Source organism: Vombatus ursinus, unplaced genomic scaffold, assembly GCF_900497805.2.
Source record: "Vombatus ursinus unplaced genomic scaffold, bare-nosed wombat genome assembly UNPS02009824.1, whole genome shotgun sequence".
In the NCBI taxonomy this organism is placed as follows: domain Eukaryota; kingdom Metazoa; phylum Chordata; class Mammalia; order Diprotodontia; family Vombatidae; genus Vombatus; species Vombatus ursinus.
The window spans coordinates 6485323-6502607 of record NW_020949602.1 but is presented as its reverse complement, the minus strand read 5'-3'; the positions used below and the strand labels follow the sequence as shown (position 1 = coordinate 6502607).

General features: G+C 41.3%; 1 protein-coding gene across 5 annotated transcripts in view; it reads right to left on the bottom strand.

Annotated features, from left to right (window-relative positions):
- Nucleotides 1–17285, bottom strand: part of FGGY (FGGY carbohydrate kinase domain containing) — a 532436-nt gene that overhangs the window by 89717 nt on the left and 425434 nt on the right. For all 5 annotated transcript variants that reach the window (XM_027852828.1, XM_027852830.1, XM_027852831.1 and 2 more), the window contains 3 exons: nucleotides 16911–17058; nucleotides 10761–10835; nucleotides 4406–4526 (listed from right to left, as the gene is read on the bottom strand). In XM_027852828.1, coding sequence (XP_027708629.1) covers nucleotides 4406–4526; nucleotides 10761–10835; nucleotides 16911–17058 — 344 coding nt within the window. The remainder of the gene's footprint in view (nucleotides 1–4405; nucleotides 4527–10760; nucleotides 10836–16910; nucleotides 17059–17285) is intronic.

Here is a 17285-nt window from a genome sequence, read left to right as displayed (position 1 = left end):
GACCCCTGGTTCCCTGACTTAGCAACTGTGGGACCTCCCTGAGCCTTCTTGCCCCCTCTGCAAAATGGAGCTGATCATACAAACCCACCCATGGCTTCAAAGACTCTGTGTCCTAAAAGAAAATCGTCTGTAATCCTCAAAGGGCTAGAGAGCTGGACGTTTTTACTGAGTTATGGCCCGGTCCTTACTTGGGACCCCTCAGCTGTGGGATATAGAAGGAATTCTGGCTGAGGAAGAGTCCAGGGATACCCTTGGCCAAGTACACTTGTAAAAAATGAGACAAGAATCCCTTGCTCTGACCTTGATCATGTTGGCAAAGATCTTTCCATGAGAAAGATGGTTCTACCTTGATATAACAAACGTATGTCAGGGCAGGACAGCATCAATAGAACAAGTCAGACTTAGAGCAGGTGCCAGGAAAAAAAGATGCTGACCCATCAGAACATCAATAAAGGAAGCAATAGAGTTGCTATTTGTGAACTAAACATTTTTTCCAACAGATAATTAACTAAGGAAACAAGATCATTGACTTACAACTGAAAAGTACCTTTAAGGTCATCCAGCCCAACTCTCTCATTTTACAGATGAAGAAACTGAGAGCCGGAGAGAGAGAGAGAGAGAGAATCATTTGTCTAAGGACATGCACGTAGAAAATGTCAGAGCTGTGATTTGAACGCAAGTCCTCTGTCCCCAGAACCATCCCTATTTCTATTGTACCACAACAGAAGGAATCTTGGAGGTGATGTATCTCAGTATCTCCGACTCCATCTGGGAAACGGAGGGCCAGAGAGAAGAATTGGCTTAGTCGCAGTTATACAGACAGCAGCTTCCAGAAGCTTTTCCTAACCCCTCCGAGTTCTAGTGCCTTCTCTGTCTTGGATGTTTCCAATTTATCCTGCATATCATTTGTTTGTACATAATCGTTTGCATGTCGTCCCTCCCATTAGACTGTGAATCTTTGAGAACAGGGACTGTCTTTTACCCTTCTTTGTATATCCAGCATCTGGCACATAATTGGAGCTTGATAAATATTTACCCAATGACTGATCAGATCTGGCTGTGAGAGAACATTCATACCAACTCCCTCATTTTAGAGATAATGAAACTGAGGCGGAGAGAGGAGAGACTTTTCTGAGGTCATTTATATAGTGAATATCAGATTTGAACCCAGGCCCAACTGTGACATTCACAACATATCGGCTAAAGGACTGGTCTCGGAGTAGTAAAGACCTGGGCACAAGTCCTGACTCTGATAAAAACTTACTGTGTGTGACTATGGGTCACTTTACTATTCCATACCCAGAGCAACTTCCTAACCATATTGATTGGTTAGTTGTTATCATTTTTGCTTAAAGAGGATCAAAATGGAATCCCCATGTTGGGGGCACTAACTAATATAAGGCACTAACTAACTAATATAAATAATAATGAACATTTGTAAAGTTACTTCAAGTTTTGCGAAGTCTTTTACCTATAATATCTTATTTAATACTTGTAACAATCTTCTGAAATAGTTAATATTATTATTCCCATTTTCCAGGTGAAGAGATTATTATTATCCCCATTTTCCAGGACGAGAAAGGTTAAGCTAATGGCCAAGAGCCACAGAACTACTACTTGTCTAAGGAAGGATTTGAATCCAGGCCTATTTGACTCTAAGCTTAGGCCTCTATTCATTATACCTTCTAAGACTCAAAGTTATAGATAAGCTTCCATACCAGAAATCCCCCACAAGCATGAAAATTACTAGATGAAAATGCTATAGTTAGTTGTATATCATTATCATCGTCACCAATATCACTATCATCCTTACCATATTTATCCTTAAAAGGCTAGATCTTTTTTAAAAATCGTCAATGATAATAACTGCTTTCCTTGACAACCAAGCTGAAGCCAGAATCTACAGGGTCCTGCATGCCAGAAGTCATTTTTCAGTGGGTTTCCAGACTCTACTGCCTCATTTTCTGTGGGTGTACTGGAAAGGGAATTTACCAAATCTATATATCCCTATTTCTCCCTGAGAAAACTTGAGCAGTGAAGATATTTGAAGGAGACAGGAGTCAATGTCTGGTGGTTTCTGACTGGTTTGACTAATGAGGCCTGGCCTTCCACAGTGCTGCTTTCAAATTTGGTCTTTTCTCCAAAGAATTGGGGTGGATGGGGGAAGGGATGGGAGAGACTTGTGGAATTCCAGTTATTTTATCTGATAGACTAATGAGTTAAGCAGAACCAAGAGCATTTGAAGGCAGATGAACTTTGCCATTCCTCTGTCAGTCAATGTCCTTACAAAGGGAGGGGAATTCCAAACCCAGAAAAAAGGGCCCTTTGTACTGAACTGTATCTGGTCATTAACTCCAGCCCAAGGATTCCAGTTTACATTTTAATCCAAATACCTATTAATAGACCTCTTATTTCAGCCTCCAGAGAATAGCTTCCAAAGCTGAGCCTCTCTGCAGTGAAACTGGCTTTATGTTTCTCTGGATTCCAGTAAAGGAAAGTGGCATCTTGATATTGGTCTCATTGGACAAACAGTGGGTCCCACCAGTACCAAGGTCCCGGTCCAGGCTGCCCCAGACCACTGTGTCATGGGGGCTCACTTATGGCTGACCTCCATCTTCTCTCTTCCCTGCATCAAGGTAGAAAGTGCAGTTGACTGTTAGAGGACTGGTAGTCCACACAGTGAAGGCCAAATTCCAGTTTACAACTTTATCAGAAATAGCCAGACCATTCTTAATTAAAACAACTGAATGCAGCAGGCAGGCCTGATCCTGGGCAAAGCCATCAACAAATTCAATGGGGCTTCTATGGATGGGGGCAGTGTGGTGCTGGGACAGGAGCACACTGGCTTTGGCATCAGAGGACCTAGGTTCAAATCCTCCCTATTGAATAACCTCCATTGATTCCCTATCACCTCTAAGATCAAATATAAAACTCTTTGTTTAGCCTTCAAGGTCCTTCATCACCCGGCCCCTCCTACCTTTCAGTCTTCTTACATACACGTCACTCTTCTCACCTGCTCTGTGATTCAGCGATGGGGTCTTCCTGGCCACTTCTCAGACTTGATTCTCTAAGCATTTTCACCACTTGGAACCCTTCCCTCATCAAGTCTCAGCTAACACCCCACATTTTGCAAATAAGAAGCCCTTCCTTACCCTCCTGAATCTCAGAGCTTTTCCTCCACCATTATCTCCAATTTGCCCTGCATATATGATATTTGTATAGCTGTTCACGTGTTGTCTCTCCATTAAACTGTGAGTTTCTCTAGAGCAGGGACAGTTTTTGTGTGTGTGTGTGTGTGTGTGTGTCTTTTGTTGTATTCTCTGTGCTTAGCACTGTGGCTGGCACATAGTAGGAGCTTAATCAATAAATGTTGACTTGAAACACAGCTCTATTTTTCAGTCTTAGACCCAGCCTCAACCCTGGTGTCTTTTGATCACAAATCCTCAATTAAGAGAAGCCCATAGGAATGAGATTTCACCAGAGGAGAAGTCATTCTCCCTGACTCTTGCTGGGAACTGTATGGTGAGCAACTCGGGCTCTCACGTGACTAAACATGTGGTCTGGCCCTTCATCAATGAACTTATCATGCAGTATCTTATGCAGCAGGACTGCAAGAATGCGGGAGGCAGCCATCATCAAACCATGTGTGGAGGCCTCTCTCCTAGTGCTCTGCTTATTTTGGTGTTTTGGGGGGGAGGGTGTGCTGGCTTGTGGCTGTACTGATGAATCCCTAAGTTGATGCCTTTCTTATGATACCAGGCTACTTCAGGTTCTCATGTTCACCAGTCTCGGAGGTAGGCAAAGAAACACAATGGGAAACTTACACATTAAGATTTCTAGGAGGAAATACAATGACAAAAGCCCATAATCCTTGACCTCAAGTAGTTTAGCTGGGGCATTCCAATTAAGGAAAGAAGTGTTTGGGAGGGGCAATATGCACACAGATAAAGAAATAGAAAATATATCCAAGGTTAAACAAACAAACAAACAAAAAAAAAACTGATCTCAGTACGTGTGGAAGGAACAGCACAGGACAAAGGAAAGAATGGTTGATTTGAAGTCAGAGGAACTGGGTTCAAATTCTGACCCCCTCCAATACTTCCTACCTGTGCAGCATTATCACTGAATCTCTCTGGGCCTCAGTCTCTTCATTTGCAAAATGAAGGGTTTGTGGTGGATGGCTGCTGAAGTCCTTTCCAACTCAAAGTCTAGGATTTAGAAGAGTTTCTAGAGAGCTTTGTTGAAAGTGAAACTCAAGAGTTGTGTTGGCAGAGGGCAGGGGGCGGCGAGCTCTGTGTTTCAGGAGAACTGTGAGACTCAGGAACATTAACTCTCACCCTGTCCCACAGACCCGAGGTCTCCAATTAGTGGGTAGGGCAGGTCTTTCCTTCTCTCCCTGACTTACCAGTGATGTCAGCATGCATCTGCACAAAAAGAGGGTTCTTGCTGAGACCCCCACACAGAAACAAGGTGCTGATTGAATGGCCGGCTGCCTCCATCGTCTCCAGAATATGACGCGTGCCAAGCTAAAAGGACAAACCAGAGGTGGCATCACTGGTGATGGAGAAGCAAAGAAGAAAGCAAGACAAACCCTCCAATGTCCACACACCCATTTAACACATTCCAGGGCAAACAGGGTCAGAAGTAACCAAGGGAGTCAATGCACAGAATGGGAATTTAAGAAATACATTCAGAGAAACAGAGAATGAGAAAGATGAAACATAACCCCAAATGTTAGGGAAGGGAAGGACCTTGAAGCTTAAAATGTAAATGTAAGAAGTGGGAGGGAGCTGAGAACAGGGAATGTCTTAGAACTGGGGATGTCAGGGTTGGGAAGGGCCTTAGAGATCATATTTTTCCACTCTATCATTGTATAAATGGGGCTCAAAGATCTCAAGAAACTTAAAGGTAACCTGACATTCCTTTGAAAGGAAAAGTTTCATTAGCAAGATCTAGTAGGGAGTATAAGGTAATGGACACCTGACCTGTCAAGAGCAGAGTCAGCTGGGGCTTTCCACAGTGCTACTGACCAGAAACGTAAACTTCTGAATCTAACTCTTAGAAGACCCAAATACCAAGAGCAATGTCTAATGCCAGGGTCACAATCTATGTACGGGGAAGCCTGGCCAATCCTCAGTGTTCAGGGGCGGAGCTGAGTTTCCTACCTAATCAATTTGGTGATGAAGTCAACATTTGACAATTTGGGGGGTGAACCTGAGTTGCCAGCTTTGGTTATCCATTCCTCAGTGTGACTTTCCCCATTGTGGTTTCCATATGTCTCCAGGTGGCATAAGAAATTAAATGGGATTTTTTCAGGAGTTTTGTGGAAGCCACAGATGACATGCAAAGGCCAGCTGACAACACAGAGCCTATGACCAAATACTTAACCCAAATTTTACAATAAGGTACTGTAAACACCCCATAAAAGAAAAAGAAGAAATTCAGACTTGCTCTCTGGTACAAAGGGAGGGCCCAACGTTTTTATACAGATTTTCCATATTGCAGGGGCACCACGTCCCTAAATCCCCTGCAATGTGGAAGGCATAACAGTAGATATAATTTTCAGCAACGGGGGGAACTTTCATCACTTTGCATTTTGTTATAGTTGTAATGTCTGTATTTCACCAATGGAGTTTGTGTCCCATCTAATCCCATGTGGTTCTTATTCAGATCCATGTATTTCCAATATTCTGGTGACCTTCATTTCTTCTACTCTAGTCAACACCAGTCCGGCACTTGAGCTGTGTCCCTTCAGTCTCAATTATGCTAAGTGATATGCTGGGCAAACCAGGATTTTTTTCTTTTTCCATAATCTCAGTTACATCTTGTAAAGGTCTAGTAAATTTCCTTCCTTCCTTCCTTCCTTCCTTCCTTCCTTCCTTCCTTCCTTCCTTCCTTCCTCCCTCCCTTCCTCCCTCCCTCCCTCCCTTCCTTCCTCCCTCCCTCCTTTCCTTCTTTTCTTCTCCTGTCCTTCTCTCCCCCCCCCCAGAACTAGGAGTATATAAGGTCTTATATGAGTATGGAATGTTTCATAAAAAAAAAAATGTTTCATATTTCTGTATCCTCAGCACTCGACATAGACAGTCTGGCACATAGTAGGTACTTAATAAATACTTGTTGGTTAATTGCTTGGTCTCCCAGATATAAAAATAATCTTTCCAATGCAAACAACAAGTCTAGACTCAAGATGCCCAAATCAGGACTTAATAAATTTCTCCCCAAATCCTCTCCTCTTCTAAACTTTGCTATTACTGTTGAGAGGACCACCATCCCAGTCACCCAGGCTCAAAATCTTGGTTTCTTCTCCTATTCCTGTGGTAGACTCCCTCTCCCCCCATAGCCAATCTGTTATGGGGTCACAAAGAGCCCAACATTTTTGAAATGATTGAACTACAGCAACAAATACATGTACCTAGTTATTTATATGTTATCTTGCCCTTTAGAATGTAATCTTCTTGAGGGAAGGCAGTGTTTTCATCTTTTTGTGTACCAGTACTTAGCATGGCTGGGATGCCTGGCTCATAGTAGGTGGTGAATGGTGACTTTGAGGTCACCTCCTCAGCCGACAGACCTTTGTACAGGGGTCTGCCCTGTCTGGGACACCCTCAACTTCACCTTCTCCTTCTCCTTCATGAAATCCCAACTTCCTTCAAAGTAAAGCTCCAGGGTCACTTCTACACAAGGCCTTTCTAGACCCCCCCCCCCCCCCCCAATCATTAATGGGACTTTGTATACACTTCCATGTTCTTATTTGTCATCCTAACAGAATGTAGTCAATCTTCTTAAGGGAAAATCTTCAGTTTTGAATGGGCATGCTCTTCTTAGAGCATAGCTCCTGAAATCAGTGGCACTTAATAAACGTTCCTGACTTGCTATCTGAAGGTTCATCTCTGGTTGCGGTGAGGACTGTGGCTGTATCTAACTTGGCTGGAACTCTCCTTCTCCTTCAAGCCTCACAGACCCAAAACTGTAAAATTCTTTCTGCCTCTCGCTAAATGCCCCAACAAAGGCGATTGTGAGAAAACTGTTGTGTGTTTACCTGTCTGGAAAAAATGTTTTAATCAGGGAAAAAATTTAAATTAAAATTAGTCTAGTCTACTACAGGAAAAAAAAAAAGTTAATTTAATTCCATCATGAAGAAAATGCAAATCTGGGGGTTTCAAATGCAAATCGTCTTTTTTTTTTCTTTTAAAAGGTTTACTGTTGAAAAGAAAACTATAGATTAACAGCCGATGGACAAAAGCTATTGTTTGACAAGATTTTCAATTAAGCATGGTTAATTTTTTTTTTAACTTAAAGAAAGGTTCCATACAGTTCCATGTACCTTTAATTACATTCCTCATTCATTACTATCCTATTCCTACAGAATATTAACAACCCAATTGCTGATACTGTCCAAAGGAGGAATTTGTTCAATTTCAGCTTGTCAACAGCAAATAGGTGCCGGCGCATTGTTCTCAGCTGCTGAAGCAGAATGTTATTTTACTCCATTTACCATCCTGGGAAATGTATCTGTTATCTCCATGCTTCATTAAAACCATCATCATTTTGCTTAAAGGTTAGCACACACAGATACTTTTCCAAAATGAATTGTATTCACAGTAATTCAAATTACTCTACAATAAAGTCCTATCTAAAAGCCTTTCTCTTAAAAGCCTCCTTACAATGATATTTTAAAGGTCATTAAGACAATGGATAGCCTAAATACTAAAGTTGTTAATACCCCATGTGCCACTTATGATAAGTACATTAAGTACACAATTGATTTTCAGAGTGTGTGGGACTTGGAAAAACAGAGCTGGTTCTTTTTCCTACTTTAAATTGACTGCATTTATAAAGCGCTAGGGCTCCTCCTGTAATATTCTTTCAGAAAGAGTAACTATGAGACAATCTGGGTCTGGATTACTGGTTTTCTGTTGGCCCAAATAATCATGAAAACTATTTCTAAAATGTTGTGTACAAAATTCAGAAGAAGACTAATACATTTTCTTTCACTCACCTTCTCCATATAGTCTGCCCAAATACAGATTAAAGATAAAGTCGTGACATGTGGGGCTTGGACATGGAACTCACTCGGCTGTTTTTATTTTCTGCTTCCAATATGAGGTGAAGCTCATTTGAAAAGAACCAGTTGTTCATTTAGAAAAGATCAGAAGATTTTAATGGAATATAAAGCCAATGTTAGTCAGTGGTGTGATAGGGCTTCCAAAAAACTAATATAAGCTCAGGCTGCATTAGCAGAGGCATAAAGTCTGCATGAATATGGAGGTGATGGCACTGTTGTATTCTTTTGGATTAGGTGGGCTTTGAAGATCCTTCCCATTGAGACACTGTTGAATTGAAGGCTTGGCCAGTCCAGAATGTAATCCTTCAAGGAAGGACAATCACTGCCGCCTGGTGCCAATACCCAAGGATGCTTGCTACGTCCAGACATGTGTAATGGAAGGTCCTGCCCTCTACTTCAAAGTCTACATAAGGATTCTGTGACTGTTTCCTGCCTACCTACTCAGTTGCTAGAATTTCAGTTGCCAGAATGTTTGTAGCTACCATGGTATGTCCACTTTTCCCAGGTCCAAGTTGTACATGGAACAGTTTGCCACATTTTGGCTGAATATTATAATACTTTGGGTCTTATATTTTTTCAATAAATATCCCTTTGAAAAAACTAACTGACATTAATGTATGATATTGAGGAGAAATTGACTGGTTGAACTGAAAGTTAGGTACTGATGACTGGGAATGGAAAATGATATGAGGGTAGTAAACACTGGTGACTGATATTTCTGGGGAGTAAACCAGATGGGGGCTTGCCCACTGACCCTTGCAGGTAGTCCTAGATCAATGAGGGGAAGATGAAGCCCATTATTCTCTGGGGACTCAATTTGACAATGGGAGTGGGCGTCAGTATAAGGATTCCTAGTGTCTTATGTGGTCTAGTGTCTTATATACCTGATGAAATATATTCCCACCCTTAGCAGGTACAGAACAGAAGATAATCTCACCTCTGATGCTACCTGTGTTATCTTGGGCAAGACATTTGACCTAACTGGGTCTCAGTTTCCCTATTTGTAAAATGAGGAAATTGGACTAAATGATCTCTGGGCTTTCCTCCCCCTCTAAATCTGTGATCCTATGGTTTTGTCCCAACTTCCCTGGGCCTCAGTGTCTTCATCTGTAAAATGAGGGATGTTGGGCTCAATGGCCTTTGAGATGCCTTCCTCCTCTAGATCTGTGACTGACTTTATCTGTGGTGGATTCATATATTTCTCTTGTTTTGTCTTACCTCTCTTTGGCAGGATGATTTGTGGCAGCATTATCTGTTTTAGTTTGTGTCTTCATGTACAAACGATTCAATTTCTTTGACTGATTAATTGTATTAATTAACCCTATCTTAATTCAACAAAATAAACTCAGATAAGTTCTTTAAATTATTCCACTGGTTGGGGACCATATTCCATTCTGGATAGCATCTAACAGTAGCATTCATGAATGGGCACTAAATAAATATTACTTGCTAATGAAGGAAAATGTAAAAGGGCACCCGATTTGAAGGCTGAAGATGAGTATTCAGAACCTGTTTCTCTGGGGCTATGAGCAAGTCACCAAACCTCTCCTGGCTTAAGTCAAAGGTATAACTAGATTGACAATAACTGTGAACTTGTCTTTGGGAAAACACTTTCTTTTTTTGATAATTTTATTTCAATGTAATTGGTTTCCTTTGTAATCCTACATACTTTATTTTATGCATTTAAAAACATTATTTTGACAAGGAGCCTATAGGCTTCATCAGACTGCCAGAGTGGTCCAGGACCCAAAAAAGACAAATAACTCCCTGAAGTAGTCAGGCTCTAAATTTTTTCAAGCTCTAACAGTCTCTGATTCCAGAGGTGTTAGTATTAACGCCTAATTAATCATCTATGATCAGTTGTCCCTAATCAATCAATCACCAAGCATTGACCAAACAAGGCCCCAGGGATCCAAAGGAAGAGGAAAAAGGCCATCTTCTCAAAGAGTTTACATTCTCTTGGGGAGAAAGCTCTAAGCCTTCACATCTCCATGGCTTTAAACTCCAAAGGTCTATGGAAACAGGAGTGTAATTATACTCGAACATTTTTGTTAATTTGTTTTGCAAATGGCTATTTTTTTCTTGTTAGCTTTTCTGCCAGCAGGCCATGCTCACAGAATACATAGAGTATGACTTTTCCCTTTACCATGAAGGAAATGTGGAAAATTAGTCAGATCAGCATTCAAGAACACTGAATAATGAGCAGATCATTCAAAGCTGATGTCCGTGGACTTTGTGTTACATGGGGTTACTGCCAGAGTGGGCAAGGACCTTTGGGAGCCTGTCACTCTGGGTGGGCAAGATGTTAGAAGTCTTCTTGGTGAGCTCCTGCTTAATTCAGAATCTTTTCCTCTAGAGCATGGAATAAGATATGACAGAGCACCCCTGACTCCAACTCCATGGAAGCCAGAAAACTTACCCGTTTCCTGCCAGAGAAGCAATAGGCAAGTGAGACTGACATTTTGGACATGGCCAATGGGAGAATTTGTTTTGCTGCACTTCAGTGCTTGTCATGAGGGTTTTCTTATCATATATATATATATATACACACATGTATATATGTGTATTATGTATGTATGTATGTGTGTGTGTGTGTGTATGTGTGTGTGTTTCCATGGTGGAGTAGTAGGAGGGAGAGATATTAAATGTTTGGTTAAAAAAAAGATGAAAAAAAAAAGATAATCCAGATACTTACAGCAATGGCTTGAACTGTGGCCAGGTAGAGAAGAGCCAGATCATCGAGGCTATGAGACAGTCTCAATCCTGTGACCTGCATGGATTGGAGGAGAGAGAGAGAGAGAGAGAGAGAGAGAGAGAGAGAGAGAGAGAGAGAGAGAGAGAGAGAGAGAACAAAAACAGATTTACAACTGTGGCATTCAGGGAAGGGGACATTTCCCATGAAAGACATTCAGGCATGTTTTCGGGTTGTAGTGAGTTCAAATGCAAATCCTCTCTTTGTGAACCAGATGTGAACTACAGCCTAAGCCTTTTTTGCTTCAGAAATGGGGGTGGGAGTGGGGGAGGGAAAGCATGCCCAAAATAAGAGGGAGAGAGGGACACACCAATAAACCCACTGTGGGAAGGGTAACAATCACACCCATGAACTTGACACCTTGGGATGTTTTTTTTCTTCCCCCCCTCATACAACCATGAAAGAATGTTCATTGATACAAAGAGCATTTCCCAAGGGGCATCTACAGAACTTAAGTTAATAGTTATAATATAAGTTAGCACTTATATACCACTTTAAGATTTGTAAGATGTATTTATCATATCTGAGTCTCACAAACAACCTAACAAAGTTAGAGAGACATTGCCCGCGTAATTTTCTCCTTTTTATGGATGAAAAAAACAAAGATCAGAGAATTTATGTGAGTCATACAAGAATAGTTTTATCACTGGAGGGAATCTTCAAGAACATCCAGTCTAAATTGGCTTATTTTTCAGCTGAGGAATGAAAGACTCCCAAGTTCTAAAATGATTATGATGGTACAATACAGACAGCACCAGGTCTGGAGTTAGGAAGACCTGAGTTCAAATCCAGCCTCAGACACTTACTAGCTGTGTGACCCTTGACAAGTCACTTCACCCTGTTTGCCTCAGTTTCCTCATCTGTAAAATGAGCTGGAGAAGGAGATGGCAAACCACTCCAGTATCTTGGCCAAGAAAACCCCAAATGGGGTCAGGAAGAGTTGGACACGATTAAAAACAACTAAACAATAACAATAAAAATTGGGCTCAAGTCTTGTTCTGCTGCTATTCCTGTAACCTTTGGAGAATCACATCCCCTCTCTTTCTCATTCAAGAATTCAGTTTACTTTTCTGTAAAATGGGGATAATATATATATAGCATCTACTTCATAGGGTTTTAGGAAAAGAGTTACACAAATATAAGCTATCCTTAGCGTTATCATTTTATCCAGGGGTTTTTAACCCAGGGTCCATTTACTTTACAAAAATATTTTGATAACTGAATTTCAATATAATTGGTTTCCTTTATAATCCTATGATTTTATTTTATTTTATGCATTTGAAAACACTTACACAACTAGTGGATAGACTGCTAGACCTGGAAAAACTGAATTAAAATCTGGCTTCAGACTCTCACTAACTGTGTGATTTTAGTCATTTAAGCTCCATCTGCCTCAGTTTTCTCATCAGGAAAATGGGTATAATAGCACCTGCCTCCCAGGGTTGTCATGGGGATCAAATGAGATTACATTTGTAAAGTGTTTTGCAAACCTTGAAGGGATATATAAATGCTAATGATTGTTGGGAGGAGGAATCCAGAATACAGAAAAAAAAAAAAGGTTAAGAAGTCCTGATTTAGGGACTTTTCTCTTCCAATTTGACATTCTAGATTCTAAAGCCCCTTTTTGCTCAGATCCCTCATCTCACAGATGAGGAAATTGAGCTCCAGGGAAAAAAAGTGAACTTGTTCATAGCTATAATATGACTTGTGTGTTGGGGGCTTAACCCCTCAAGTCTTCTGGCCCCTGGGTCAGTGATTTTTTTCCCCACTATGATATGCTGTAATTAATCAGCTTTCAGGTCTCTCCCAGCTCTAAATCTATGATTCTGGAACTTTAAGGGATGAATAGTGTGGCTCTTTTCACCACTTAACTTATGAGTTCACCAGTTCATTAATTTAAAGCTAGAAGAGACCAGACCATCTAATCTCATTCTCTCATTTTACAGATAAGGAAACTGAGGTCCCTAGAGGTTAAGTGACTTTCTCAAGGTCACATGGGTCAGAATTTTAACCTAAGTGTTCCTATCCCCAAACCGGTGCTTTCCTGTGGTCGAGACTCCATTACCAGACTCACATCCTTTTCTCTTGGTGCTTTTCCCACTTGGTTATAAGCCCAGGAACCTGCTAAATGTCCACTTTTAGCTGTCACCTCTTTCCCATTCCCCTCAGACTATTCTGCTAAAACTTGTTTCCTGAGACCAATTGTCAGATTTTAAAACCACAAGTTAAAATGAGGATGGAGCCACCTCACGTAGAAGGTATTATCTTACTAAATGATGTTGGCTGGGCCTCTTCTGCATCATTTCCTCTTCTAAACCTTCCTTCAGATCTCAATACGCACCCATAGACTTTTTTTTTAAATGAGTCTGAGTTTCTCAGTGAAGGTAAAAGGTATGTAAAGTGTGACTTACTGATTAATGCCAATTTTCAAAATTAAACATTTTAATGGAAATGATATTAGCACAATACAAACAACTAAACTCACTTATAATATTTGTAATCCTAGTAGTAGTAATATTTGACTTTTAAGTTAATTTCAGGGTAAATAGTATCACAACACATTTTCTCTCCCTCTCTCTCCAAACTCCCATGAGAGTTCTTTGCCAATAAATGCTCATTCACTTTCCCATATATTTTCATAGTTAGTGTGCTCTCCATTCTGCTCGTTCTGCATTTTCATTATTTTATAAAGGCTTTTCCACATTACTTTGTACTCCTTATCCCTGTCTTTCTTAACTATGTTAAAGAATTCAATTTCATTGATTAAAGGTTTATGAATGGAGGTGAGACAGAACGTACTGGTGCCTGGAAAGTGGGACACAGAGCCAGAGAGACCTGATTTAAATCCCAGGTCTGCCATACACTGATTATGTTACCCTGAGCAAGATGCTTAGACTCTAAGTGGTACAAGCATCTCTCTGAGAGACTGATGAAAGAGAGAGACAGAAACAGATAGAGACAGGGAGACAGCGACAGAAACAGAGATACAGAGAAACGGAGACAGAGACAGAAAAGATGAGACAAAGAAACTTACCTAATCAATTGAATTTGAGGCTCACTACAACCCTGTGAGTTGGGTGCTATCACAATGATCACATTTTAAAAATGAAGAAACTGAGGCTCAGAAAGCTTAATTAACTTGTCCAGGGTCATAGAACTAGTAAATTTCACAGTTATGAAGGAAAGTCATGTGTACCAAGTCTGGAAAGGTAGGTTAGGGAAGTACTTTATGAGTTTATATTTTATTCTAGAAGCAATAGAGAACCAGTGGAGTTTATCAATTGGGAGGAAGGGTTGGGATATAGGAAAACCTCTTTGGTAAGTGTGTGGAAAATGGATCGCAGTGGGGGAAGACCAATTAGAACAGAACATTTTTTTTTTGGTGAGGCAATCAGGGTTAAATGATTTGCCCAGGGTCACACAGGCAATAAGTATCAAGAGTCTGAGGCCAGATTTGAACTCAGGTCCTCCTGACTCCAAGACCAGAGCCCTATCCACTGTGCCACCTCACTGCCCCTGAGAGAGACCAATTAGGAAGCTATTACAATAGACCAGGTGATAGGTGAGTGATGAGGACTTGATGTTGTCTGGGTTTAGAAAGGGATACATGACAGAGCCATTGTCGAGCTAGAAAGTACAAGATTTGGTGAATATTAGATATATAGGTGAGGGGGAATGAGGTGTCAAGGATGACATGGAGGTTTCAAGCTTGGGTGACAAGGAGTGTGATGGCCAGCTCAACAGTAGTGGGGGAGTCTGGAACTAGGGAGGGTTTAGGTGGAAAGATGATGAGTTCTGTTGTGTTTGAGTTTGAGATGCCTATGGGACATCCAACTGGAAATATCTAATAGGCTACCGGTAGTAAAGGACGGGAACTCCGGGGAAAAACAAGGGAATCACCTATATAGAGATGATACTTGAACTTGTTAGTTCAATTGGGAGCTGATTAGGTCATTAAGATAAAGTATATATGTAGAGAAAAGAAAATGATCCAGGATAGAGCCTTGAAGGACACCAAGACTAGAGAGCATAGCAAGGATAAAGGTCAAGTAAAAGAGAATGAGAAATCAGACAAGTAGGAAGACAAAGAGGGGACATTGTCATTATTCATACCCAGTTGTTGTTCAGGAATTTTTCAGGTTTTTCAACTCTTTGTGACCCCATTTGGGGGTCTTCTTGGCAAAGATACTAGAGTGATTTACCACTTCCTAATCCAGCTCATTTTACAGTTAAGGAAACTGAGGCAAACAGAGTTAAGTGACTTGCCTAGGGTCACACAGCTGGTGAGTGTCTGAGGCTGGATTTGAACTCAAGTCTTCCTGACTCCAGGCTGAGCACCCTAACTACTGTGCCCCTTAGCTGCTGTTGGCACATAGCTACTTAATAAATGTTTATTGATTAACCGATTGATCATCACCCCAACAACTATCAAATCGCCCAAATAAGGCACAACTTGATTCTGCCTGTAATAGTCTGTGTACATGTGCTTCCTTTTTATTATTAATTTTTTGGGGGTGGAGATCTGGACCTGTAATTTAATCACTAAAGTAACTCTCAGTGTGGAAACTTTCTCCATGGCTATAGAGGGAACATGGCATAATGGGTAGAAGACAGGCCCTGGGCTTTGGGAAGGTCAGGACTCAAGCACTGACTGACACTTCCTACATGGACTGTGTTCCTTGGGGCAATCAGCCTGTCACTTCTTCTGGCCACACTTTCTTCATTCGCAAAATCAAAGGACTGGGCGTCTTAATCTGGTCTATAATTTTTTTTTATTTTGATGAATCTATTTCAACAGAATTAGTTTCCTTTGTAATTCCACATATTTTATTTTATGCATTTAAAAACCTGATTCTGAGAAGGGATCCATAGGCTTCATCCAAACTGCCCAAGGGTCCAGGACCTAAAGAACCCCTGGGTGAGATGAACTCCAAAGTGTGGCGCAGTAGAAACAGTCCTGAACTGGGAATCACAAAGTGAGTTGGGATCCTGGGTCTACCACTAACTATGTGATCACAGGACATCATTGTAATCTTCTCCAGGCCTCCATTCTTTTATCTACAAAAACAAGAAGCTTGGGCAAGATGACTGTTAAGGGTTCTTAAAGTTCTAGATCCATGACTCTAGGTCCGGAGACGCTGTGGTCTGGTAAATAAGAACTGTCCTAGGGGCTCAGAGGACCTGGGTCTAAATTCCAGCTGTGTGATCTCAGTCAAGTCCTTTCCTCCTCTGGGACTTGGTTTCCTTATCTGACACATAAGGCCATTGGAGCAGCTCTAAATACGTGATCTGGGGACTCCCTCTGTTTTTCAAAAAAGAATTACAAATTTTCCAAAATTTCCCAAAATTACCTTAGTGATAAGCTTGAAGTTTCACACCCAACTCCTGACACTTAGTTGTGGAACACTGAGTAAGTCCCTTCCCTTCTCTGAGACTCAGTTTCCTCCTCTGTAACATGAGGGAATTATCCCAGATGACCCTTATAAGGTCCCTTGTAGTTTGCATGCCCCTGCATACTTTTGAACCTACGCCCCATGTACTTTTCCCAGGTCTCACAGCCTGAGAGTCACAGAGAAGGCTCTAAGTCCCACAGCAACCTGAGTTCTCCTTGCCTCTCTACACTTGCCTTCCTCTCTTTGATACCCCTTTTAGTTAACACTTGCAGTCTAGACCATGTCTTGTGAGTGACCCTGACTCATGGACTGAAGGTCCAAGTTGATGTCCAGCTATGCTGAGTGAGAGCATGGGTGGCACTATTTACATGGCACTGCCTAGGATTGGGGTGGAAAACCACTTAGAAAACCTCCAAAAAATGAAGAAAGGCGCTCAGGATTTTCAGCAAGTCAGTCTCTGAGAGAAGCAGCAGCTGTAAAGGGTCAGCAACAACCTGCCCAGAGGTCTGGTCTTGGCTCAGAACCATCTTGAGTTTTCATCAGATCTCAGGAGGAGACAACGATAAAGACACATCAGCCAGGACCTCACCACCAAATGGGACACTAGTCTCCCCAATCCACTGCCAACAGTGGTCCTTCCAAACTTCCTCAACCCTTAGTCTATCCCTGCCTTTTTGTACCTATCTAGGCAGATACTCACCATGCCCTTCAGTGTCAGGTCTGCTAAGGGAGAACGGTTGCCATGGAAATCTGGCCAAACATGTAAATCAACAGTGAGGAAACCCAAAGGCAGAGACTTCTTAATGGAATCCAGGTGACTATTCAAACATGTATAGATACTTTGGAATCTGGAAGACAAAGTCCATTCTTTAATTTTTGGTCCATGGGAGTGGGAAGTCAACAGTTCAATGAACAGAAAACATTTCATTTTCTATGTGTAATGCAGGAATATGGTCAAAGACCCCCCAACGTAGAAGATGGCACAAGCCGTAACCCAAGTCAGGAGAAAATTATTACATCACTAGGTGTTGCACATGGTCTCTGGAAAGCATATGGCACTAGGAATGTGGGGAAG